This window comes from Naegleria lovaniensis, assembly GCF_003324165.1.
Source record: "Naegleria lovaniensis strain ATCC 30569 chromosome Unknown tig040, whole genome shotgun sequence".
NCBI lineage: Eukaryota > Heterolobosea > Eutetramitea > Acrasida > Naegleriidae > Naegleria > Naegleria lovaniensis.
Genome location: NW_025407862.1, coordinates 351,280 through 377,169, shown reverse-complemented (window position 1 = coordinate 377,169; position 25,890 = coordinate 351,280). Strand labels below are relative to the sequence as shown.

At 37.1% G+C, this 25,890-nt stretch overlaps 8 protein-coding genes across 8 annotated transcripts; 4 read left to right on the top strand and 4 right to left on the bottom strand.

The window, feature by feature from the left end:
• Nucleotides 1-70: 70 nt before the first annotated feature.
• Nucleotides 71-3,566, bottom strand: C9374_010201 (uncharacterized protein; the record flags this gene model as incomplete). Its single annotated transcript, XM_044685720.1, has 2 exons — nucleotides 71-3,087; nucleotides 3,149-3,566. 2 exons carry the CDS (start codon nucleotides 3,564-3,566, stop codon nucleotides 71-73), a joined length of 3,435 nt encoding a protein of 1,144 aa, XP_044544371.1.
• Nucleotides 3,567-4,221: 655 nt separating this feature from the next.
• On the top strand, nucleotides 4,222-5,337 carry C9374_010200 (uncharacterized protein; the record flags this gene model as incomplete). Its single annotated transcript, XM_044685719.1, has 1 exon — nucleotides 4,222-5,337. One exon carries the CDS (start codon nucleotides 4,222-4,224, stop codon nucleotides 5,335-5,337), a length of 1,116 nt encoding a protein of 371 aa, XP_044544370.1.
• A 54-nt stretch (nucleotides 5,338-5,391) lies between these two features.
• C9374_010199 (uncharacterized protein) lies at nucleotides 5,392-7,791 on the bottom strand (the record flags this gene model as incomplete). The annotated part of the gene is made up of 3 exons (XM_044685716.1): nucleotides 5,392-5,707; nucleotides 5,758-6,125; nucleotides 6,172-7,791. 3 exons carry the CDS (start codon nucleotides 7,789-7,791, stop codon nucleotides 5,392-5,394), a joined length of 2,304 nt encoding a protein of 767 aa, XP_044544369.1.
• A 64-nt stretch (nucleotides 7,792-7,855) lies between these two features.
• Nucleotides 7,856-10,510, bottom strand: C9374_010198 (uncharacterized protein; the record flags this gene model as incomplete). The annotated part of the gene is made up of 5 exons (XM_044685715.1): nucleotides 7,856-8,258; nucleotides 8,344-8,585; nucleotides 8,701-8,753; nucleotides 8,826-9,134; nucleotides 9,190-10,510. 5 exons carry the CDS (start codon nucleotides 10,508-10,510, stop codon nucleotides 7,856-7,858), a joined length of 2,328 nt encoding a protein of 775 aa, XP_044544368.1.
• A 199-nt stretch (nucleotides 10,511-10,709) lies between these two features.
• C9374_010197 (uncharacterized protein) lies at nucleotides 10,710-11,414 on the top strand (the record flags this gene model as incomplete). The annotated part of the gene is made up of 1 exon (XM_044685714.1): nucleotides 10,710-11,414. One exon carries the CDS (start codon nucleotides 10,710-10,712, stop codon nucleotides 11,412-11,414), a length of 705 nt encoding a protein of 234 aa, XP_044544367.1.
• A 509-nt stretch (nucleotides 11,415-11,923) lies between these two features.
• C9374_010196 (uncharacterized protein) lies at nucleotides 11,924-13,816 on the top strand (the record flags this gene model as incomplete). Its single annotated transcript, XM_044685713.1, has 1 exon — nucleotides 11,924-13,816. The coding sequence occupies one exon, from the start codon at nucleotides 11,924-11,926 to the stop codon at nucleotides 13,814-13,816; it is 1,893 nt and encodes a 630-aa protein (XP_044544366.1).
• Nucleotides 13,817-13,834: 18 nt separating this feature from the next.
• On the bottom strand, nucleotides 13,835-24,450 carry C9374_010195 (uncharacterized protein; the record flags this gene model as incomplete). The annotated part of the gene is made up of 5 exons (XM_044685712.1): nucleotides 13,835-22,536; nucleotides 22,586-23,083; nucleotides 23,138-23,481; nucleotides 23,530-24,255; nucleotides 24,374-24,450. The coding sequence occupies 5 exons, from the start codon at nucleotides 24,448-24,450 to the stop codon at nucleotides 13,835-13,837; spliced, it is 10,347 nt and encodes a 3,448-aa protein (XP_044544365.1).
• A 208-nt stretch (nucleotides 24,451-24,658) lies between these two features.
• On the top strand, nucleotides 24,659-25,870 carry C9374_010194 (uncharacterized protein; the record flags this gene model as incomplete). Its single annotated transcript, XM_044685711.1, has 1 exon — nucleotides 24,659-25,870. One exon carries the CDS (start codon nucleotides 24,659-24,661, stop codon nucleotides 25,868-25,870), a length of 1,212 nt encoding a protein of 403 aa, XP_044544364.1.
• Between the last annotated feature and the right edge of the window lie 20 nt (nucleotides 25,871-25,890).

The window sequence follows — 25,890 nt, the reverse complement described above, 5'->3', positions numbered from 1 at the left end:
CTCCATCAACTTTGGTTGTGCTTTGGTGTAACCAAGGAGGGTCCTATCAAGAAGAAAGAAGAATATCAATTTATTCGTCACTGATTAAACAAGAGGTAGAAATGGTCACATTCTGGTCCTCGTTGCTGGAAGTGCTAAAGAAGCTTAAATCCAACGACGAATAGTCTTGAGGTTTCATCTGAATAGACTCAACACTGCTCGATAGAGAAGGATAAGAGGTCAGTCCAGTTAACATACTGGAGGATGTTTTAGGCTTTTCCAACATGGAATCTGTGTCACTTCGTTCTTCTAGTAAAGGAGTTGGCTTTGAAAAATTTTGGCTCATCAAAGAGGCATTCAACGAATTGCTGCTCTCGGATGAGGGTTGAGAGGAAGCATTCACTCGTTTGGATCCAATCGTTTCAAAATCACTACTGTGTCTCAACAGAGAATTCACATCCGATGAGGAATCATTGTCCGATCTTTGAGAAGGCGAACTCATAAACTTGAGGTTACCATTTTCAAAGTGAGGATTAATGGTTGAAGAAATATTACCTCGATTTCTAACTCCATTCACTCGCTTATTTGAAGTAATAGAGGACGAATCAGAAGAATATGGTTCTGCTGTTGCATTCAATAGGAAGGAAGAACCATTTCCTGCCGCAGAAGAGTTTACACTAGATGAATTACAGGACGATCCCATAGCCTTCGAGGTTGCCATGGTTGTGTTCGTCGTTGGATAACTCAAATTCTTCTCCTCTACCACGTAATACGTTGGTGGTAATTGAGTGTTTGTTGTGCCCTCCTTTCGTTCATCCTTTATAGTCGTTGAGTGACTGGAAGGTATTTCGCGTTTTGATCTTGTACTTGGAGAGAGATGACTGATTGTTTTGTTTCTACTCATCTCTGATCCTAAACTACCTGGAGAAGAGCAAGCGTTAGTCGATTCTTTCTTACTATTCGATTCCTCTCGTTTGGAAATAAATTCTTGAAATTTCTTTTGAATCAAATGATTCACTCGTTGATCGACTTTCTCCAAATAATCAAATCTTGAATAGACCTGACTTGTATTCGAAGTATCCAATGAAATGGAAGATGATGAGACACTTTTAGAAATATTGGAAGCACTGTTCGCCGTTCTGGACGCAGATTTCGTTTGCTGTGAAATGTACGATGCAAGATTCTCAATATGTTGCATGGCTCCTTCAGATCTTTCAAGTTGAGATCGTTGTTGAGAGAGAGATTTTCTAATTTCTGAAAATTGTTCTTCATGTTCGTCATGGTGTGAAGAGTTTTGTGAACTAATTTCACTCATGGCGGAAATTTCAATTTCAGAACTATTCTTGCATTTTGTTTTTTTGGATGAATCATCATCATGACTCTTACCATTCGTGGATTTCGAATGAGTATTACTTGCTCGTTCCGTTTGAACACTCATCTCTGAGGTTGGAGCGTTGGATTTTTTCTTTTCCACAGATGGTACTACTTGCTTTTTCCTTGTCGATGCTTCAGATGACTTGTTGGAAACTAGGTGAGGTTGTGATGGAGATTCTGATTTGGTGTTTGTTTTTTTCTTTTGAGAAGAGGAATCCTTTTCTTTCTTTTGTTTCTTTTTCTCCTTTTTCACTTTTTTAACTCGTTTTGTTGATTCTTCTTTTGGAGGTTCTTTGTTGACAATCAAGTTACTTTCTTTCTTGTTAATATCACTTGTTCCTCCCACAGCTTCATGGAGAGAATCGAGTTCTTGTTGTAGACTGGTAATTTCCTTACCCAACATGTGAACATTCAGACCTTCAGCAAAACTAAGTTGGGAATCTTGTCTCGCTGTTATAGGACTACTTGGTACAGCATTTGGTTGTGTTTGTATCGTGTCCCGTTCAACACTTTCATTCGTAGCTGTTGCAAGATTCAACGTTGTTGTAGGAGGTGTGACCGTCAACGGTATTTGCATCGAATTATTGTTGGGGCCTAAGTCAGAAGCTTGGATGGGTGGATTGCATTCTAATATTGTAGCTTTTGAAATATGAGGAGAATCAACAGATACTGTAGGTGCCTGAGGAGTTTGATACATTTCCGAAGCAATCGAATGTCGAGGATGCATTTCAGCAATTCCTGCTGCAGCAGGTTGTGGAGTGTATTGTTCTGGAGGATTCTGTTCGACAAAGAAGTGGTAATCCATTCGTTTACTTTCCTCCATCTTTTCAACTTCGTTGAGATGCATGTTTCTAGTCATGTGCTTCATGTCACTGAAAGTATCTTGACGAGCGGAGTGCAACCTTTGATCTGCAGCTTGTGACAATATATTTGCTTCTGCTTCTTGAATTTGTCCAAGAATTTTCCTTCGTTCTTGAAGAAACTCAATGTTTTTGAGACGTTCTTGAAGCTCTAATTGTCTCACTCTTTCTTTCTCTTCTAACAGTTCTCGTTCGATCTGATCTGCGAGTTGTTGTCGATCTCTACTGGCTTCCAAAATTGCTCGTTGACGAATGAGCCAATTCCTGTGCTCAATTTCAAACTCTGTGTTATGTTTCTTTAAAGATTCATAATTAGTTCTAGCAATGTCAATTTCTTCTTCGCTTCGAGCAATTTTTTCTCGTTGTTTCATTTGAAAATCTACAGAATGCTTTGGAAATCTTAATCCAAGAACGTATTGACCTTTTTGAAGAGGTGAGAACACTCCATACGAAGAAGTAATTGCTCTTTGTACAGAAGATTGAAACGTTGAATGATGCATGTCATAGGCAGAGTGTAAAATCTTGTCCAAATCACAAGCGTGAATGGTGTGGAAGAAATCTTCTAAATCTTGACAAGTCTTGAGTTGAAAGAACGTTTTTCTAAAGTAACTCAAATAAGCGCAAATAAAGTAAAACATAAATGAAGGAGGCATTGAAAAGATGTGATCAAATGCTTTAAGCCACATGTCTGTTGAAAATACTTCTGTAAATACGCTTTTTAACAATGACCAAACATAAATCTCTGGAGACAATCCAACGGACACAAAATGTTCCAGTAATTCATTGTCACTGATTTGTAAAAGAGAAGCCACATAGTTCATCACTGTGACAGGTGCATTTGGGAAAAATTCAAACCATTCCTTTCCCCAATTAGCTACTCTCAAGAAATTCATCATTGTTGTAACCAACTACAAATCTTTCACAAACACACTTACCAAAAAAGGTAGAAACAATTTCAAAAACTGAACAACTACTTTGATTAAACACTTTGAGGAATGGAAATAACACTTCAGGTAAATAATCCACAGTTCCAAATATTGGTGATAAATTTGCCAGTGCAGAAATAATTCGTTGTATTTTTCGAAAGATTGAAGAGTTACTAATCGGATATCGTTTATGAAGACTGTACTGCGTGAAATGAATACCTTTCGAATACAACACTTCAAAGTGGTCCTTATTTTCGGGAAGCTCCAACATGTATCTCCAAATAAGCATTCGATATTTTGAGGGATATTCTCCATAATTTAAAAGTAATTTCTTGAGGGTTTTATGATTGAGATTGAACGCAGAGTGATCCATCTCTTCGGAACTATCCAATGATGTTCGTTGTCGATGTTTATAATGTACGGACATGAGTGCCAATCATCAAAAGAAACAATGGAGTGAGTTTTTTCTGAATGAACATTTTGCAATGTAAATGAAATGCCATATTTTGGCGGCAACTCTTGGCGGTAATCATGAAGTTTTTGGGTCAAAGTCATGTAATAACTAAAGTAATTCTTGGATCATTGGATAGCAGCCAAGAGATCTGATCACTTTATTGATGAGGAAATTTAAATAGATCGGATTTTGGGATTGGATTGACGGATAGAAAGTTGTTAATAAAACAACCTCTTTCTCTATTTCCTTTCGTGTTCGCTTCATTTCCTCGTACTTGGAAATCGCCAATTGCTGTCAATCAAAATCGAGGGTGCTGACCACTCGTGGCAGTGCTCTCTAATTTGAAGACACGCTGCGGAATGGCATGCAGTCCGATTTTGATGAAAAAACTAAAAAAAAATTCTCTCTTTTGATTCAACGACGTTATTCTTCTTCTTCTCATTTCGGAAACACAATTTCAGTTCCAAATAGAGAGAGATTTTGAGTAGTGTTGTTGTTGCAAAGTCACGTGGTTCATTCTCTGAAATATAGTGCTTCCGTTTTTGCTTTTGAAGAACTTTACTGTTGAGCGTGCACAGTAAAATTTCTAGTTTCAGCGTTTATTAAAGAAACCTACAGATTCATCATCATGATCCGAGGAATTTTAGGTTTGAAGAAGAGATCAAAAAGTAACACTTCAGAACAAAATGCTGCGTTACAGGGGAGAGCAAGTTTGGATCTACCAACATCCTCACCCGATATTAGACTAAGTCATGATGAAGGATCAAGACCTTCATTGGACCCTCTAGCCCTAAACGCTTCTTCTCCTAAGAAAAAATCATTTTTAGGTTTTAGAAGATCAATAGACAAGACATCAGAGAACTCTGCATCAAGCAATTCGGATGATTCCAAAAAACCATCGGAAAATACACCCAAGAAAAAGAAGGACAAAAAAGTCCAAATTCAACAACCAAAGGAAGATAGCGATGATAGCGATAATGAATTGAATAATTTGATCGAATCACAACTTCCTAGTGCAAGTACTTGCCCTGTTTATTACTCATCATATTCTGTAGAAACAACAGAGCATACATCAATGAAAGCAATCAAACCCTTCAAATACATTTCAATTGGAGAGATTAAATTACTAAATATCAAAGAAGGCTCAAGCGCTCCATCAACTACATCGGAGCTTTTTATTGTGGCTGAAATGGTTCACGACTTTACATTAACAGAATTTTCATACAAATTACCGTTAATGGCCAAACATGAATTTTTGGAATGGAAAGATTTCAATTTAGAGTTTATTTACAACATGACAACCAAGAAATCATTGATGAGATCGAGCTATTCAATTCGAGACTTGTCAGAATTGGAAAATACACCAGCAAACCGAACTGACCATTTTGACAACTTGATTATTCCAAGCAAGCAAATGATAGATGACTTGACCAAAAATTATATCAGTATCAAAGTTTTTGAAAAAGAACAGAGCTCTAGGGATCATACACTTGTTGGATTTTGCTGTATTGACTTGTTCACCATTGCCCTTCATCCATTAATTGATTTTATTGGAGTTTCGCTTACTAAGGATGAGAAAACTCTACAACCTAGTGATTACATCATCTCCTTCTCCATTTCTACCTCTCTTCATCCACCGACTAAGTCTTCTAACAGTTATTGGTATAATCATGAGGACAGTCTTATCATTCAAGGGCAATATATTTCACCGTTTCCATTTGAGGTCGTACCTAATAATTTATAACAATTGATTAGGATACATTGTTGTATCCTTTTCATTCAAATAAGTTACTCATGATCATGCAGTAGTGTGTCCAATTTGTTCTACAAGGTTGGATGAGTCAATTATACTTCCTATTAACTTGATTCCCATGAATTTTGTTTTGTCGTCCTGTAGAAAACAAGGAAATACTTCTTCCAGGCTTGGTGTTGGGGATAGTGCTTTCAGAATCACACTTGTATAAGCTTCCTCTTCTGGCAACAATTGTCCCTTCTCGTTTTCCAACCTGATTTCATATCCTCTAGATTCTGCAGCAAATTGTCCCAAATCGTACCAGCAATACTCTGCTCTGATCTGAGAAATGTTCTTCATACGAACTTTTACCTCAACCTCACTGTAAAATAAAGTGTAAACTCATCTTGATTCACAACAAACAATACTTACTCTCCCACCTTGATACTTTTTCCTAAATCATGGTAATACTTGTCCAAAATTACTTTGGGTTCTTGAATATCAGCATGTACTTCGACAAATTGAGGAGGGCCATCTTTAACCTTAAATACCAAAGAATGTTTGATGATTTGAGAATAGAAAGATTCAATAGAAACGTTTACAAGGACCGACTCTCCAACTCTTAGCATTCCAAGCTTTGGAGAACATATAATGGCGTCATTTTCTGGAATATCTACTTCCCAAAACAACTCCTGAAGGGAGGTGTTCGAAATCTGAACGCAATCCGTCAAAACTTTTTTCGTTTCCACCGTTCCGAAATCAATACAAGGAGTATCGACTCTCAGAGTTTGTGGCTTTGTCTAGCAAGGCTAAATGAAAAAAAAGCAAAATAGACAACATACTTACAGCTCCTCTTACAAACAGCTCAATGCTGTCAGAATTGGCAATTTCACACAGACAACTGATCTCGAACGACTGATACCTATCACACTTGAGAAGCAATTTCACTGGATACCGTTGTTTGGGTAATATGGAACCAGTTGGAGGAATAAAATCTACAATAATACCTTCTTCCTCGCCACCAATGAGCCATTTGAACGGGGCCTCAAAATCCGAGTTATTGATTAGAAAAAGCTCTTTTTCAAAGATTGCTCCCACCTCTAAGCTATTGAAATTAACAATCGGTGGACTCACTGTCACATTAAGCTTTGAGGTGTCTCCATGAACTCGACAATGAAAAACAGGTACGCTCCCAATAACATCAATTTTCTCAGCTCCAAAGACTGTTTGTCTTTGCTCTTCTTCAATTGAGTCAACATCTTCATCATAGCTTGAAAAATATTTCAAAGGGTCAGAAGTCGTTAAAGAATTCAAAATACTGTTTTTAAACCAAGAGAAACCTGCTTTGTAATAGTAAAAGTGAGGATGGTCACAAGAAGCTGGAATTGGAACGTTATTTAAGAAAAGAATAAAGTAGCCAGAGTAAATACCCAATTCTTTAGGCGTAAATCTAACTTCAAAATTGATATGCTGTCTTGGGTCAATTCTTCCACTGCTTGGCTTAATTGAAAATGGTAAATTTAAAGTATGTGTTTGTACAGGAATGTCCGCATACTCGTTAATGTACCTCCATTCAAAATCAACAGCAATGTCACTATCGTTATAATGAGTTAAATATTGAGGTGGTGATTTTTGGAAAGGATAGACATTTTCAAAACACAACAACGATGGATGGCTTTTTCTATCAAAATTTGTAATGTTTGAAATGGCACAAAGCTCAATATTTGGGTATTGACCGAAACCTTGAATCTTAATTTCAAACACCTGCTCATTATCGAAAATTAAGAAAACAGATTGTTCATGATCTCCGACAGACACTGGCCTAAATGTTATCGTTATTGGTATTTCTTCGTTTCCTTCTAGCGAGAAGTATTTTGGAGATATTATAAATGGTGAGACTTCAATTATTTGTGAATGATCGAATTCGTTCAGAGAAGAAAATAAAAATCTAATGTTGGTAGTTGGATCATAGTCTTTTTGAAACAAAAAGTTCCCTTTTCCTCCTGTGTTTTTACATTTGATTTCCTTACTTATTTCAGTCCCAATAAAGCAGTGTCCTAAATCAATTATTCTTGGAAGTGTTAATAGAGGCCTTTTTCTTCGCCCCAACAATGGAAGTATTATCTCATCCTTAGAGGCGCTAATAATTGAAATTTGTTCAGTATAATCCAGCAATGAATCTGGTTGAAAAGTAACCAAGATCTTGGCCGATAGCCCAGGAGCTATTTTTCCCTCGCTTGCATCGACTCGTTTCACTTTGAAAAACTTATTTGAATGATTTTTCAATCGAATAGCAGTCGGAATTGCAGATCTATTCAATACCTCTACGATCATTTCATATTTTCCAAATTCGTCATAGTATTCAAATACGACAGGACTAGGGATACATTCCAATAAAGCCCCATTATAGGGTTGATTCTCTCGGAGTTGCTGAATGGACCTTAGCTTTTGTGTGTTGTTTTGCATAATTTTTTCAGATGAATGATGAGAAATTGTAATTTGTTTTTGGCGCGTGGACGTTATGATGTCTTTATTGGTCTTCAGTACTGATGTTATTGGTTGCATCCGTGGCTGATGGTGTTTCTTCCTCTTGTTGTGATAGCTCTTGCTGTTGTTGTTCCTCTTGTTGTGCTTCATTCCTTGGAGTACTACTCGTTTGCTCTGTCAGAGCCCACGCTTCTACTTGCTGTTCGTTACGGTTTGAAGATGAGAGAGGAGTCTCGGTGGCTGTTGCTGGTGGGTTTTGTTGTTGGAGGTTTGAATCGGATGGTGGGGTTGAGAGCTCTTTGCTTTCTGATGGTGTTGTGGATGATGATGAGAAAGAAGAATTAAAACCCTCTGTTTGTGGTTGGGATGATGACAATTTAGGAGTGGTAGGTGTATGTTGTTTCATTCGCTCTCGTTGTTGTCGAAGTTGTTCAAGCTCTGGATATCTGTTGTTGGGTTATTATTCAAGAATGATGATCGACAATTAATTGAAAGGATGACATCATAGCTCAAAGGAGAATAAGAACATACTTTTGTTTGGCAAGCTTGTTGAGTCTATTCAAGCGATCCGAAATGTGACCCAGTGTGGTCGAAATGTTAATGACTTTCTTCCGAGAATTTGCTAATTTCTGCAAGTAGGGTGTAACGTTTATAAATTGTGCATCTTCTTTACATTGGTCCAGTTTCTTCGAAAGATTATCAATTTGTTCTGCAAGCTTGGTTTGACTGAGTTGAATTTCTCGTATTTGATGGTCGTATTCAGTTGTGATTGGCTGCCATGATAGTCAATAAATGAAGCATTTGATTGTTGTTATTCCGATATCAATTTTGTTGCAAATTTGAATATAAATCTACTTTAATCATGCTCTACTGATGATCAACACAAACCTCCAACACACGCATCAAGCCAGCAGCAAATGTCTTGTCAGCAGAAGTAGTTTCTGTCATTTTTATTTGATAAAAATCTGATGTCTTGATTCTCCTTTAGTTGAGTAAGTAGTTGCCTGACTCACCATGAATTCGCAACCTGTACAAGCATGTATAGAGATGATTTCCATAGTTAGAGCTTATTTGGAATCTAAATCTCTGATATTTTCTCGTAGCTTTCTCTTCAACATAGAAGGTTTGTGTAGCTGGTCCCTTAATGTCATACTCGAAGGTGTGTATCTTTACAAGAGAAGTGCTGTTTTCATATGCAAATACTGTAAATTGTCTGGGAGCTGACGAGAAATTAGGAGTCAGCGATCGTGGAACATGGTCAATGGAAAACGCGGTGGGTATTATCGGGCTAGCTAGTTCAATAACGACGAAACCAGAACCTCCTAAACGATATCGACATTGCTCGTTAATGTGAATTAAAAAAAGAGAAATACATACCTTTCATGGGCCAACAATTCCCAATGGTTGTATCGCTTGTCAAAATAATATCAGGTCGTTTGATAGAAGAAAATAGAGGCCAAAATCCAGCTGTGGGGTTGTAAGTCGGAGAGTGTTCTACTACTTTGCTTCCCAACGAGCTCAAAGCGTAATCAGCAAGCCCAATCTTGTCTGCAGCGTATTTAGAAAGTGAATCGTCAATCAAAGATTTCATCGAAGGAATAATGTTGTCCATTTCGTCCTTAATTTTAACCATCTCTTCTCTATGGCTCTCTGTTATTTGTCCCAGTCGTTTGTCTAAGACTTTTTCGATTTCTGAAAATACTTTGTCCAATATTAGATCTTTCATGTTGTCCATATCCTTTTGGTTCTTTATCTTAACAGAAAGAATATTATTATTCATATTCTTCTCAAATTCAATGTTAACTCTCTTTTCTAAGTCTGATAATTTGATGTTTACGGATTCTAATAGTTGCTTTTGAGAGTATGAAATTTGGTTTTGAAGAAAATCTTGAAAAACTTTTTTTTGATCTTCTGGCAATAGAGATGTCTTGTTGCTCATGGATTCTATTTGAGTGTACAATTCATTGTGCTTAAGTATAATATACACAAGGGCTACGAAAATAAAAATTATTGAAATGATAATCATTTTTCTTGAAGAGGATGTATCCTCTACAGAATGCTTAGGTTCAGCTACAACCATATCATTGGTATGGCTTGTTGTTGTTGCTTCGAAATTTTGAGGAAATGGTGAGAATGATTTTGTTTTGTCGTTACCATGATTGTTGTTATAGACTGGTAGTGCTAAATGTATGAGTTTGAGAGAGTCTGTGTTACTTTTGGGAGATGTTTTCTTGAAAAGTTTGTGAGCTTTTAAACTTCTTGAACTCGTTGTAGTACGGGATGTAATGTTTTCAGTGTGATCCAGCTCACTTTGACTCGTTTCATTGTTAGCACATCCTCTTTCAAACTGTTCATGATGCTCACTGCTAGTATCATCACTATCGTGATGCTCCTCCACTGTTTGTGTTTTTCTCTTTTTTGTTTCCGAATCTAGCCGATTTTTCTTTCTCTTTACCGAGCTATTTCTTCCGGTATTACGTTTTATATTTTCTTCCAACAAATCTACATCATCATTTTCATCTTCGTTGTTGGTGTTAGTATACAGAGACTCTACGATACCTCCTTGCTCCATACTGGTGCTGGGTTGATGTCCACGCTTGTTCCGAGCATTCAATGGTGGAGAATCGTACGGAGTGGTGGCACTCGTATCAGCCGTTGATGTGGAGCTAGGTTTTTGAGTCAACGAAACCGTGCTCATTTCTCTTGAATTTTTTAGCTCTGAAAATTGATGTTTTGTACAGAGATGTTATGATCTGTATTGTTCAGTACAGAATCGTTTCTGGAACCGTGAAGCACGATAATCTCTTCCTTGCTTTCCACTTTCTCGGTGCAATTCTTTTCGTCATCGCAAAATGGAGCTATTAATAGGAGGCTTTTCGTTTTTTTTTAATAAAAAAATGTCCACAGATACATCATTCTCATTGACTACATTCTCACCTTCCGGAAAACTGGTGCAGATCGAGTATGCCCTTAACGCTGTATTGGCTGGAAGTACATCACTCGCAATAAAAGCCACCAATGGTGTTGTTGTAGCCACGGAAAAGAAGCTCCCATCACCTTTGGTGGATCATACATCGCTTCAAAAGGTCATTCCTTTGACTGATCATATCGGAATGGTATACAGTGGAATGGGCCCAGATTCACGTGTTCTCGCAAAACAAGGCAGAAAACATGCTGAAGAATATTATAGAATTTACAAGGAACGTATCCCTGTCTCTCAATTGGTGAAACATCTTGCCTCTGTAATGCAAGAATACACCCAAACTGGTGGTGTTAGACCATTTGGTGTAAGCTTATTGATTGCAGGTTATGACGAAACTGGACCACATTTATATCAAGTAGATCCTAGTGGATCATACTGGGCATGGAAAGCATCAGCAATTGGCAAGAACATGGTCAATGCAAACACATTTTTGGAAAAGCGTTATTCAACGGACATTGAACTCGAGGATGCTATTCACACTGCTATTTTAACACTTAAAGAAGGATTTGATGGCCAAATCAACAACAAGAATATTGAGATTGGAGTTGTGGGTAAAGATAAGCTTTTCCGTGTATTAACACCTGCCGAAGTGAAAGATTATTTGGGAGAGGTTGAATAAGCCGTATGTCATCATCATTACAATATATTTATAACTCTTTTACAAGATTTGTCGAACCTTACAATGTACATTTACTGTTATTTAAGATTGCTTGATAAAACTCACATTGCATGTTGAAATCTAAATACGTGATCTGTTGATACGATTCGAATATCATTTTTGTGCTTTCTGAAAGAATCTTTTTCAGAGGAAGATTATGGTGGATGAAGAACTTGGTGGAAAGAGCATGTCCACAAAAAAAACCAAAAATTGCAAACCCGCCCAACGAACTTGTAGAGCAAGACAAGTTGCATCTACAACTTCATCCGCTGGAACAAGCCTACTCTTGATAAAAGGCCTTTTATATCATCGTAACAGGAAAGCAGGGCACCATGGGACAGATCTGCTCACCTGCTCATAAAGTAACACCTGCTAATCATGATGCCTATCATGCGGATGATGAGAGCTTCTCGGAGGCTACTGGTACTTCAAAGATGAACAGTACAAACACATCCTCAATACCGCCTCATATGCTAGGTCCAACAAGTGCAGGAGGTACAGCCTTCAACACACGATACTTACAATCATTCTCCAATGCGGCAGTGCAAGATCAGTGGAAGAATGCAACCATCATCAATTTACAACAATACCTTAATGAACACTCAACAAGCAAGGATCTTGAAAATATACTGGTATTAATCTCGTCGGAACAATTGAGATTTCTTCAACTAATTCAACAACGAGGATTACCGATAGAAATTGGGGTTCAAACAGAAACAACAGAGCTCAGACGATTTTGGTCGCATAAAACGATACAGCAAGCAAGTTCGTTCTCTCTGACGAAAGATGATCTGGCTATTGGAAAGAGGATTGAAGGAGAGGACTCTTCTTCAAACGAGGAAGATTATAACATTCAAGTGCGTTCCTCATCAAGATCTGTCGTTCGTTCGGGCTCTAAAAAGCTTCGTCGAAAACGATCAAACGAAGCGAAAATGGTGAGAAGTTTGGACTCGGAAGTCGACGTGAAAGAAGATCTTAAGGATGTAAACAGAGCTTCAAAAAGATCACTTATTATGGCCGAGTCAAAACGATCATTATTGTCAGAAAAAACATTACTTGAAACTAAAGAAGTTTCTGAAGATGAAGACAAGGACGATTCTGAAAAAGAGGCAGATAAGGACGTTGCAAAACAAGAATTAGAGAATTCATTAAACCTAGGAAACGGAGGCGCACTTAGCCCAACATCTGATTCAGATGGTTCTGGGATATCTGGAAGCTCAGAAGGTTCTTCAGGTTCGCCAAAAACAAGAGAGGTTCACTTCACAAAGACTGTTACCACAGGTTATGACAAGGATGGTAAAAAGTTTGTCAATGAATATATCGTTATCAAAAAGATTGGAAAGGGTATGCATGGAAAGGTTAAGCTATGCAGAAGAAGTGACAACAATGAGCTTGTTGCTATGAAAATTATCAACAAATCTTGCTTCAAAGACGCTAGAAAAAAGGACAGGCTAGGTCGACCCATGAAAAGCGGAGACGATTCTAACTTAATGTCTCTTATGAAAGAGGTTGCAATTTTGAAAAAGGTTTCGCATCCTAACGTTGTAGAGCTTTATGAAGTTATAGATGACCCCAAAACTGATAAGCTATTCCTAGTGTTCGAATATATAGAGCGAGGATGCTTGATGAAACTATTATCTTTCGAAAAAACAGATAGAGAGCCATTTTCAGAAAATGCGTGTCGAAAATATTTTCGAGACTTAATTTGTGGACTTGAATACTTGCATGAAAATAAGATTGTACATAGAGACATCAAACCAGAAAATATTTTAATTACCAACGAAGATCGACTGAAAATAACTGATTTTGGAGTGAGCACAGTCTTGGAAGGAGATAATGCCATGTTTAACACAGCTCCTGGTACTCCAGCATTTCTTTCACCAGAGGCATGTCATGTTGGGTCGTATAATGGCTATGCGTCAGATATCTGGGCTTCTGGTGTTACTTTGTTTGTTTTAGCATTTGGAAAGCTTCCATTTGTTGGCTTTAACATTGTAGGCATGTACAATTCCATTATGAACGACGAGCCAGACATTCCCGACATCGCCAGTTCAAACCTTAAAGACCTTCTTGTTCGATTGTTCTGCAAGGATTGGCAAAAAAGAATTACAATTAAGGAAATTAAGGAACATCCATGGGTGACAATGGATGGAACATGGCCATTAGAGACTCAAGTGGACAGAATTGTACAATCGACAGAGCAAGAAATTGCCACAGCTATCACCCTAGGTAGAGAACTTAAAGTTATGGACCGAATGGTGCTTCTTTCAAAGCTGAAAAACCGGTTCAGCAAGAAGGCTAGCAAGGCACGAGATAAAATAAGGCAGAAAAGAAATCAATCGCTGAACCATTTGTCTGATTAAAAAGAGGTCGCACCTTGTTTATTTTTCTTGCTCTATGAAAATTCTGTCCATCAACTCGCTGGTTCTGTAGCAGGCAATGAGAATGGTCTCCAAAGTGTCTGTCACGCCTTCATGTGTCACTTGTGGAATGATACTTTCAGAAATTCCAAGCCATCCCAACACTGTTTGTACCTCAGGGGTTAAATCTCCTAGAACGTTAAGTTTTGGATTAAGTTGAACAGTTCCCTCAAAATGTCTCTTTGAAATACCAAAAATGTTGGATGTCTTCTTTTGAGAGGACGTTTGATCATTGAGTGAAGGAGAGGTCAATGAAATAATGGTTCCTGTGGCACCTTGACTAGACGACTTTTGATGTTCATCCAATTCATTTTTCACTTCATTCTTGTATAACTTGAGTAATCCTTGCAAGAATGTGTATTCGTTCAAATTGGTAGTCACTGTAATTGCTTTTGGGAACTTGGTCTTGAATGTATAATTAATGATATCAGGTAAAGCTCTTGTTTGAACAGAATTCATTGTCAAGTGAGCACCAGGGACTTCCAAAATAAAGGATCTCTTTGTTGGAGGTGCCATTCGATCCAAAACTACTTTTGCCAAGAACAATGTTAAACTTCTTTCCACTGATTTGTCCTCCACAAGTGCTTTTCTTTTAAACTTGAGTTGATAATCATCCATTCCAAATTCTAACCAATCTCCATTGGGATTAAATTTGTCATTCTCTACAGAAAACTTTTCATAAAGATAAACTCTTAAATTAGCTCCTTTAAAAACAATGTCACCCATTGGAACAAGAGAAAGGAATTGTTTGGTTGGGGATTGAATGGTGAGAGATTTGATTTGATACGGTTTTTCATCTTCATCATCCGTGTCATCATGATCTGACGTTTTTGAATCAAAATTGAAAAATGAAACAGATCCTTGCAATGTATCAAGTGCTGCTCGTTTCTTTTCAGATGCCAATTCCTTGATCTTGTAAAATACATAAATAAATGCTGATGCAGATATTTTTGATAATCTTACTATAGCTCCTGAAGAGTTAATTTCTGTTTCCACATGATACATTCTACCGTCACTAGAATCAAATACATCACTAAAATGGAGAGAAAGTGTTTTCAAAGAAATGTTCAAAATTTTTGCAGAATTAAGTTCAATATCAATAAGACTTGGAAGAGCAGTCAATGAAAGTTCAGTAACTCCCTTATAGGTTGGATTTGGTCCTCCTACTTTAAATGAGCGATTAATTCCTGCCACAACTCCATGCATTAAAATGTTTCCTTGAAGTCTTCCAACAAGTTTTCCTTCCAATTTTCCAATATATCCTCCAATGTGAAGAGGATCTCGAACAGTTTCGTTTTGAATGCGACCCTTATCTTTACAGAAGAGAGAAATTTCATCAGCAACGAATTTTTGCTTTCCCAACGTTGGTCCCATATCACTAACAATCTCAAAAGAAGAAATAAGTAGCTGTCCAAATTTAGAAGCTGTGGAATTGAGTGAAATTTCATCCATACTAATTTTCTTTCTCTTTTGTTCCTTTTCTTCTTGTTCCTCGCTTGTCACAGGTAGAGGCGTGATTAGTTTGGGTGATGAAACAATTTCTCCTCTCACAACTTTCAAAGCATTTTTCGCTTCTTCATATTTGTCCATCCATATCGTGTACATGATGAAGAAGTGATTCATTTGAGGTAGACTCACTTCAAGTGATATTTTCTTGACATGAATGGTACCTGAATAGACAGGGGTATCATCAGACCTGAGATAACTTCCAAAACCACTTCCCACGTTTCCAATAATACCTTTCACTGTTGCAATAATAAATGGTGTTGGTGTGAGTGGATGATAACATCTTACAATGACTGAAGGGCATGACATGAAGAGATTCATATACATGGCATTTCCTCTGGTGGATCCTGTTTGAACTGATCTCAATGTTCGACTCATCATGATATCGAATGGAGCTACAAATTCGAGACTTGTGGCAGTTTCTGCAAGTGGAAAGCATGAAAGTTCAAGCTTGAACGGATGGATTCGACATTGTAAACTGAATGAATCAGATTGTAAGGTCACTGCTTCACGTTTTTTGGATTCCTTTTTCACAGATTTTTTAAGGTAATTATCTCTTTCTGTTTTGTTGTTTTTGAGCTTTTTAAATAATTTTCTTGCTCGATGTCCTCTGTACACTCGTTGAATTAATAGCAGTGCCTTAATCATTTTCATCCAAGCTACTGGTTTCGAGGTATCGCTTTCAGAGAGTAAATCTTCGAGTGTCATTGAGCTGGAGTTGCTTCTTCTCTTATTTTCCTCTTTTTTCCAAAGTTTAAATTCATGAAGTGTCTCTAAAATGAAAAAGATGGATTTAGGCATGAGTTTGATACCATCCCAATTCACTTCTACATGAACATGAGTGGTGGATCGATTGGTACTTGTTCCAGGATTTTTGTGAAGTGCAGTAGCAGAGATGGAAGGTAATTTTTCCTCCACAGATATTGAAGTGTCATCCGTGAGCTTTCTTCGAATAATGGTGGATGGTGTTAAATTATGTGCAAGTGTAAAAACACCAGGTTGGATATTTGCAGTAAATAGAAAATTAAACTTTCTACGTGTCAAATCTCGTATCTTCATAGATTCACCTTGTCGTGGAGTTTCAGGTTTTTGAGTTGGAATTTCACTACCACTGATCATTTCTGTGGCGAATAGTTTTCGTTTGGGATTGAACCAATCGTAGCCAAGTTCTAAACCTCTTCGGATGAGAGAAGGAGAAATTCTCAACTCTGGTCCTGGAATGTGCAAAACACCAGAACCATTAATTTCATTCTTGGTAACCTTTAGTTTCAAGCTCATGATGATTTTTTCAACTTTTGCTTTGGTTTTGGCTACTTCATACTCTCCAAGAGAAGGCATGTTAAATGATTGTTTTGGTTTTCGAGCTGGTTTCTCATCTAAATAAATATTCACAGAAAGTACTTTTCCTGTTGCTACCCGTTGACTAGAAACACTATCTTTTCCTGTTGAAATAATAGTGTCCAATGTGGCGCTCACATCATCTTCAGACTCTGACATGGTTGAAAACCCTATTGCAGGAATTATGACTTGCAAACAACATGCTGGTCTATAAGTAGGTCCAGAATTTGTCAAGAAACCATAAAATGGATTGTCTCCAAATGGCATGGACAGAGTCGTATTGGTGATACGAACTACTCCAGAGTTGATAAAGGTGCTAGCATCGCTTGTAACCTTTTCTTTGATTTGATGAGAATACATTGAGTAGTATTGCTCTCCTGTCTTGATTAATGATGTCAGCGCTTCAGATCTATACTTTTGTCGAGATTCTTTCAGCTTTTCAAAAAGGGTTTTCATGGACTGTTTGTAATCTTTAAAAAGGAATAGTCCTTGTTCAATGCAACCAGGACGTAGATATAAATGTGTATCAAAGATATCCACTGTAAAGTTCCGAGTGGATTCATCGCTCTTGGAGGACTGACTGAGTGGTGTGTCAAGGAAGTTTTGAATTTGTAAATTTGTTCTGAATTGGGCCCATTGATAGCAGTCACTAATATCCGAGTATCGATCCTTGAATTTTCTTGTGTTTCCCCACTTAATGTTATGTGTATCAATCATATTTACGTTGAGACCTTTCAACGTGGCTTTAACCTTCATGTTCTCCAATGTATTTGCATTGACGAAAATGGATCCAGAATCTACAACCAAAGCAGTTGATGGGCCAAGAGCAGTAATTCGAATGCCATCGAACAGTATGTTCACATCAAGAGCAAGGTTTAAAGAACTAACATTCTTTTTGGCCTTTGGTAGCTCTGTTTTGATTTTCTCAAGGTCTTCTTTTTCAACGTTAATGTTAAGACTTTCAACAATCTTGTTAACTTCCTTTGCAACTGCTGATTGGATGACAATGACATGATTCAGTAAATCACTAGTCACAACATTTTCCATGTAGTCAATGGCAATAAGCATTGAAAGTATTCTCTTAGTAGACGCTTCATCAACTTGTTGATTTTTGAGACTTCCTGAAATGATGAGTTCAGGAAGAAGGAATTGTTTCTTAAATTCGTTCACTCCAGATGAAGACTTGTTTGGTCCTTCCCATTTGTTAGATGGAGGAAATTCTTCATCATTATTTGACTTTAAAGTAAATGAATTAGGGAATAAATGAACCATGAAGTTATTTTCCAACGTTGGTGTTTGATTAAAGTTAAGAGTGAGCTTACTCAAAGCATATCTCATTTGAAAAGCATTAACAAGTTTAAAATACGCCGAAACATCATTAAGATCAGCCACAACGTTAATAGACGGAATTGAGAAATTGGATAATGTTTTTGAATCCTTGTCTTTCGTTGGTTCTGTTGCTGATTTTTCTTTCTCAATGTTAAATGGAGGTAAATTGGGTTTACGAGCCACTGCTTCGTACCAAGTTTTCACAAAATTTCTGAATTGTACTGAAGAGGCAGACCAAACATCAGCGAATGGTAGATTAATAAGCAATTTGTCAAAGGTGAAATAGGTATGAATATGTAAATTCTCTTGGGCCTTTGACATGAACTCATTCAGTCTGATGTCACTAACTGTTACATCAAATAAAGAAATAAACTCCTTCTTTGGACTACTAGTTTTTTCTGGTGTTGAATAGTTGAATTGGAAGAGAATCTTATTCACAGAGATATTCCCTGAATGTTGCATCACACTTGAAACTTCGCAGGATTTGTTAGTGGACCTTGCGCTTTCTTCCACTGATTCAGATGTTATTGCCAGCATTTGCTCTTCTGTTTGTTTTGGCTGATTGAAAGAAAAAGAAAAATTGTCAATACTTAGTTCGGCATAGCTTCCCTTGTCCATCCACGCCCTTGCTGCAGCTTTTTCAACATGAACATTTGTAAAAACGTGAAGCTTTAAGGTGATTGAATCCTTGGAAACTGGTAATTCTTTTTCAACGTGCTCCATTTCGGAATGAGATGCGCTCACATCATCTTTGGATGGAACCTCAAGCATGGGCTGAGATTTGTGTTTAACTGTTTCCGTTGCCTTTTTCCTTTCCTTTTCTCTGAGATTTTTGATGAATGGCTTGTTTTTTACAATAAGAAACACTCCTAATGCAGATGTAAGAAGTAGAAGAGTTTGAGAATGTACGTCAATGCTAAATTCTTTGCAGTTGATAGACAAGATGAGTGAAACCTCACGAATTTTCTGTGTTGACTCTTCAAAATGCTTGTAGCCAGAATCAAATAGAGAATAGACTCCATGCTCAACTTTTCCTCTCACTAAAATATCTTCTACCTTTGCAATGCTTTTTGTGGAAATTTTTGTCTTGTAATCAGTGGAGTGAACAGCGCAGGATAGTCTTTGTAGATGGAATGAAATATCGGTTCTTAGCTCGATTGAGGCTGATTTCGTTTGTTTGAATGCAGTAGCACTGTCCTCTTCGATTAATTCTGAATATTCATTTCTAACATCCCTCATTTCTTTCTTTGGATCAACCTTAATGTGAACATGGTTAGCTATGTGCCTGTGCATCATTTTTGCTTCAGAAAGAGATAGTGCACAGATAGCCTTGCGCAAGTGCTTGATAGCTTGTTTTTTCTCGAGTACGCCATGAACTGGAATTGAGCCACTGTCATCATTAATGGAGTTGATATTGTTACTCGTCTTTGAGATTTGACTCAGCAGTAATAGATCGTACACATGGCGCAGTCTAACATAATTTTTGATGTTAAGAACCATGTCTGTAATTACTTTTCTCCAAACTTCAACAGTTGAATATCCAATTACCACAATGTCATGAGTGACTAGAATTGTAACTCCAGAATTGACTGCTCCTTGCCTTCCTACCGTACAAGTAAATCTTCCTTGTGAATTTTCTTCCTTAATGTTGTTTTTACCTTGGAAATGGATATCTTGTATTGAAACAAGTGCAACAACTGGAGCGTCAGCTGATAGGTTACATCTTTGAAGGAAATGGTGAGGTAATTCGCTGGTGTCCACGCCTTTGTAATAATTTTTCTTCATGTCCACACATTGAGCCACGCCTCCTAATTCTAAACATTTACCAAATCCTTCTATGGAGTATAGCTCTGAAGAATTTTTCTTGTCATTATATTTGAGGGTTACTGAGCAACCAGCCAAGGCATCAGTCGCAAACAATTTCAGTGAATAAGTGCCAACCATGCCTTGAACTGGAGACTCTTGAATAATATTGGGAACAGAGATTGATTGGATGACATTCACATTCACACATTTCACTCCTCCAGAAAAAACAATACGCTTTTTGTCCCATGTTGGCTTGACTTTCTTCTCATTCAATAACTCCTCTGCTACTTCCTGTTTAAATATATTCTGTGATTTCTCAATGTGATCCGCTGTAGCATGAAGGTTAGAATCTGGTAAAATAATGTACTTCACTAAATTGTGAAGTAATGGAATAACATTTGGAGAAAGGCTAATATCGACATTTTTCAAAAACTCAATATTAACATGTTGAATGTCTACATTCTCTTGGGCATTAAGCTGAGACTCAATTTGCAAAATCCTTTGAATATTTTCTCGGTCCTTTCCAGTTGCGAATGAATAAAATTGTCCTCTGAAATCTGTCATGTTTAACTTTGAATATTTGCTTGCTAGAGGTAGGTAATCTTTGTGTTCTGACTTATCTAACTGTTTGTGTCGTAACAATCTAATTTCAGGAAAAGGAGAGTACATGCCTAGTCTGTGGTAAGGAAATTTTTCTTCCAGAAAGTTTTTGGCTGTATAACTTGTTGGTGCTAAGCTCTCTCGCTCAAATTCACAATTATAGCTATTTAAATATGCTGAATAAGTAGACATGCTTGGAAAACTTTTTGAGATTAAATTCCATTGAGATCGAGCATCCAATGATTCTTTCTCAAAAGTCTGACAATTGTCTTCATGGATAAGATTATCAATATATTCTGTGCTAATTTCCTTTCGATGGTCATTCTCGTAATGAATAATTTCTTCTTGTATAGTTTTTGGAGCCACAAAGACTCTATCATTTTCTTCCTTCAGTTCCTCTTCTTCATCTTCTTCGTCAGCAATATCATAAAATTCGTCCGTGTCTGTTTCACTGGCGTCGGTTTCACTGATTTCTGTTGAGCTTTTTGCAAAAGAGCGTTTTGATAAGTTTTTCCTTTTAGAACGCTTCTTACTTGAGCCGCTTTCTACAGCGCTTCTATTCAGCAAGTTGTGTTGCCTTTCCATGTTATATTGAAGGTCAAAGCCATCCCCGTTCATGTTTTGAATGAACTTTTGCTGTCTAAAATAGTGTTCTCTAAGGTCATGAGTCCTTTTGGCCATACCAACACTCAACCCTGTCAATAATTCTCCTACTTGGATCCAATCTCCATCCATTTTCATTCCCATTTCTCTTGCATGCATTGCTCGAGCGTGGATGGTTGGAATGACAAGATTGAATCTGGAATTTGATGACCCATTGTTCAATGTATCAAAAGTAATCTCCAACCCTTTGTCAACGTCTAATTGCACAAGACCATTGGCCATCGATATGGTAGCAAAAATAGAAACAAAGGTGACTCGGATATCCCAAATGACACACTCATCAAACTCTTCTTCAGAATATTGTCTTCTTGAATAATCTGCTTTTTTAAACGCCATTTCTGGCTTTGGATAATACGCCAACCTCCATTGATACACAAAATTGAGCAAGAAATTGACAACATTTCCAATTTGGCTAGGAGTAATCTCTCCAGAAAGTGCACCAATATCAAAGTGAAGTTTTCTTCTCCATGTTAAGCCATCAGGGTTAGGCCCCATTGGTATTTGTGCATTAAATTTGATGCCTTCACAACCAACAAATTTCTTGCTTTGTCTAGTTCTCTCGTCAAATGCCATTGGTATTTCTGCCATCATTTGACCTAACGAAAAACAGAGATCAACGCTAGCAGGAACATATCTAATGTCCATACTAAATTCTTCTCCCATTAATTGAGTACATTCGTCGCTGGAGTACAAAGAATGAGGTAAGTGAACTTTTCCTCGTTTGATATTAATATTTACAACATATTCAGTGATATTGGAGCTAAATGGTATAGAGTTCAAGTCAGTAGATTGAAGATTATTAATCTGTTTGGATTTGTCGTTTTTGAACCCATTAGATTTAAACTCTGCTGTAGTCATCCAAAATCTCTCTGCCGTAAAATGATCAAACCACATGGTAATTAAATAGTTAATATAATATCCATTGACTAACAAGTTGACATTAAATAGATCAATGTTAATCATGCAACAATCTACATTGTCAGCATGTATTTTTTCATGAACTGTATACGAGCCATGTACATATGCCCGTTCTCCCCATAAAAACTTTCTGGATGGATCATTACTATTTTCAAATATAGGATGATTTGCAGGATATTCCATGTGAACTCCTGGATCTGTAGTAGAATCTCCTTTAATTTCAACGCTAAATGTATATTCTACTGCAGAAGGAGAAAAAATCTCACTGGGAGCTGTGAAAGATATGGCCATGAGAGGATACGTAATGCAAAAGAAATGGTTATGGGATGGATCGTTAGGATGCTCAACGATGTTCAACTCGTTTGTATGCATCTTGAGTGTTGAGTTATATAAATAAAAGTTATAAGTATATACAGAAGGAATAAAATCCAACAACGTTGGTGGTTTTTGATTAGGATAATTTCTCCAATCTCTAATAATGTCCATAATAAATCCAATGTGTTCTGCAATGTATGAAGAATAAGTAATTCATAAAAATTCTAAAATACGTACCTGCAGTATAGTAAACTGTTGATTTGTTAGCTTCTAAATTGAAAATCCATTCTCTTTTTCCGTTCCACTCGGCAGAGTTTTTCAAGACAAAGTGACCCTTTCCAATTTCTGCCTCTCCAAACGCTACTTTTGTATTGCTAGTAACGAGAGTCATGCCAGGGAAGTTAAAGTCAATATTGGTGACAGTTTCATTTGTTGTAAGAGAGGCAAACATATCTCCACTCCAATGAAGAAATGAATTCTTTTCAAATATCATTGTCAATACTTCCTGATTTCCCTTATTTTCTTTCTTTTCCTTTAACGTTTTAGGAGTCCTGATAAAAGGAAACATCCATGTTGTTTTTTCCATAAAGTAAAATTCAACATCAAACTTTTCAGCTCTTCTCTGTCTACCAGACGTTTTTCGGTAATATTTGGCATTTTCGTACAGCGGAGGAAAGAAAAATGCTTGAAGAAGGGCACGCTGATGATCTCCCCAGGGACCGTACACAATTGCTCCTATTTACGTTATCTCAATAGTCAAAAGGCAAATCTTCAATACTTAATACATACCGTCAACAAATCGGTCAAAATGCAACTCTACTCCGTGAGAGGGAGGGGCAAGCTCTGTTGGATTTTCTCTACTAGCATCCACTTGAGGAGGTAGTGGAGACGTTGGCTCTTCTGGAATGACACCTCCTTCTTCATAATAATAAGAAACTCTTAATTTTGTACACAGGCAAACTTTGGTTTCATCCACATTTGCTGACTTATCCTTTTCTATCTCTTTTAAATTAAATACATATTCTGGTTGTTTTTCTATTTTTTCAGAAGCCATTGTTTTGAGTTCGTTCATAAAATCAAAATTAGAGTTTTTAAATATGCTCTTAAATTGTTTTTGGACTTCCTTAATAATACTGAAGAAAAAAGGTCAGAAAAACAATTAACTTGTCATTTCAACTTACTCTTCCTCAACTTTTTTTCTGGAGAGTTCGAAATGGGGAGTGTTATATTGAGGAATGCTTGTGTTCTCTATGAACATGACCTTGATATACTCAAAATTAATGTCAGCCACTAATTTGTACTTGTCCAAATTGCAAGCTGGTTTGTCAAGATAAATGGTTGAAATGGCTCTTCTAAATGCTATTCTCACAGAAACAGGTAATTCACTATTTCCAATAGCTACACAACCTCTTCGGATATCAACACCAACAGCTTTAGCCCAGGTGAAAAATTTTTGAATATTATCCTCTTCCAAAATATCCCGATGGCCTTCATCCTCCGTATCGTGAATTCTGTCATCATTGTGTAGTCGGTCTCCTTCCTCTCCATCGCTATCGCTTAAATTATAATTTAATTTTTTTGAATTAATTTGGTCGTATCGTGACACGTTATTATAAATCAGCCATTCCACTCCATTCAGATAACATCTAAATCTTGACTCCTTTTTGGACTTTTGCCAAGTAGATGTTAAAATAAACCACCAATAAATCTCTATGTATCCATCAATAATGTGTAGTGAGCCATTCTTGGTTGTATACTGTACATTACGGAAAAGTATTTTTCCTCCGAGTGGTGAAAATGTTAGAGATCCAATCGATAAATATTCGTTCAACGTCTTTAATTTCCAATACCACGCTAATTTACAAATAGCCCATGCAAATATTCGACTTGAAAATAGTACATAAATTCTGTATCGGAATTTGAAATCCGAGAGGATGATGATTTTAGAAACAGGATTTAAATATTCAACCAACCACATCGGAATCAAGCATTAGGGACATTTAGCATCATGATTTCAAGACTTACACAATAAAAGCCATCAGTACCAAAGCACAAATGACAAAAACAACCAGCGAGGAAATTTCGGTGCTCGACAAGGCCATTTTTGTTTTATGTGTTTCAATGGCTAACGAAATATCACTTTCTGCTTCGACTCTAATTTACTTCTGATGAAAACTACTCTGTTGAATGGAAAAATTTCTGAGAAGGAGAAAATGTAAGATAACTTATTACTTCCCGTCTTGTTGACAGATGATGGTCTCAACACATCAAGCGTTCTAGCAAGATCCATTCATTAATCAAAAAAAACAAATGCTGAAAAACAAGCTTTTTGCAACATCATTCCCTTGGTGGTCATTGCTTGGAAATCGTCACACAAGAAGAGGGTTTCACTATGGCCATCCAAGCTATAACAACGTTATGGTAAAAAACATATTGGATGTTGCAAGGTGGGCTCCATCCGGCGACAATATGCAAACCTGGAAATTTGAAATTAAAAGTGACAAGGAGTTTATCGTTCACGCCTACGATACGCGAGACCATTGTGTCTATGATTTGGATGGCCATGGATCACATATGGGATTAGGAGCATTATTGGAATGTATTGATATTGCTTCTAAGGAATTTTCAATGAAAGCTAATTTTCACACCAGCCATGACGATGACATGAAAATTAGAATTACTCTAGATCCGTTAGTCCATGCTGATGTAAATGAAAAAGATCCTCTCTTTAAACAGATCAAAGAGAGATGTGTCCATCGAAGAATGTTTAAAACCACTCCTTTAACCTTGCATGAAAAACAACAATTGGAAGAAAGTGTTGCCAAGTATGGATTCAAAGTGTTGTGGTTTGAATCGTTCAAAGATCGACTGGCCATGGCCAAGTTAATGTTCCTGAATGGTCAATTGAGATTAACATGTGAAGAAGGATTTCCAACTCATAGTACAATTATTGAATGGAATTCTCAATTTAGTGCTGATAAAATTCCAGACATGGCTGTAGGATTGGATCCCATCTCTACCAAGCTCATGAAGTGGGCACTCCAAAGTTGGTCACGTGTCGAATTTCTAAACAAATATTTGGGAGGTTCTCTCGTGCCTGGTATTCAATTGGATTTTCTTCCAGGAATTGCTTGTGGAGCTCACTTTATGTTCATTTCACAACATCCTAATTCTCTTGTTTCAACACAAGATTACATTCAAGTTGGAAGAGCTCTTCAACGTTTTTGGTTAACCGCCACACAACTCGATGTGAGATTGCAACCAGAAACTACTCCAATTATTTTCTCGAATTATGTTCGCAATGGAATCAAATTTTCAAAATCTGAAGAGTGTTTGAGAAAGGCAAGACACATCGAAAAGAGACTGTGTGAAATTGTGAATAGCCATCCCGAAGCTAAAAATGTATCAGTGGATGGAACACCACTACAGGAACAGGTTGCATTTGTAGGAAGAGTAGGTCATGCAGAGAAGCCATATGCTCGTTCCATCCGAAAATCATTAGATGAATTATTAATCAAGTAACTCAATAAAGAGCCTAAAAG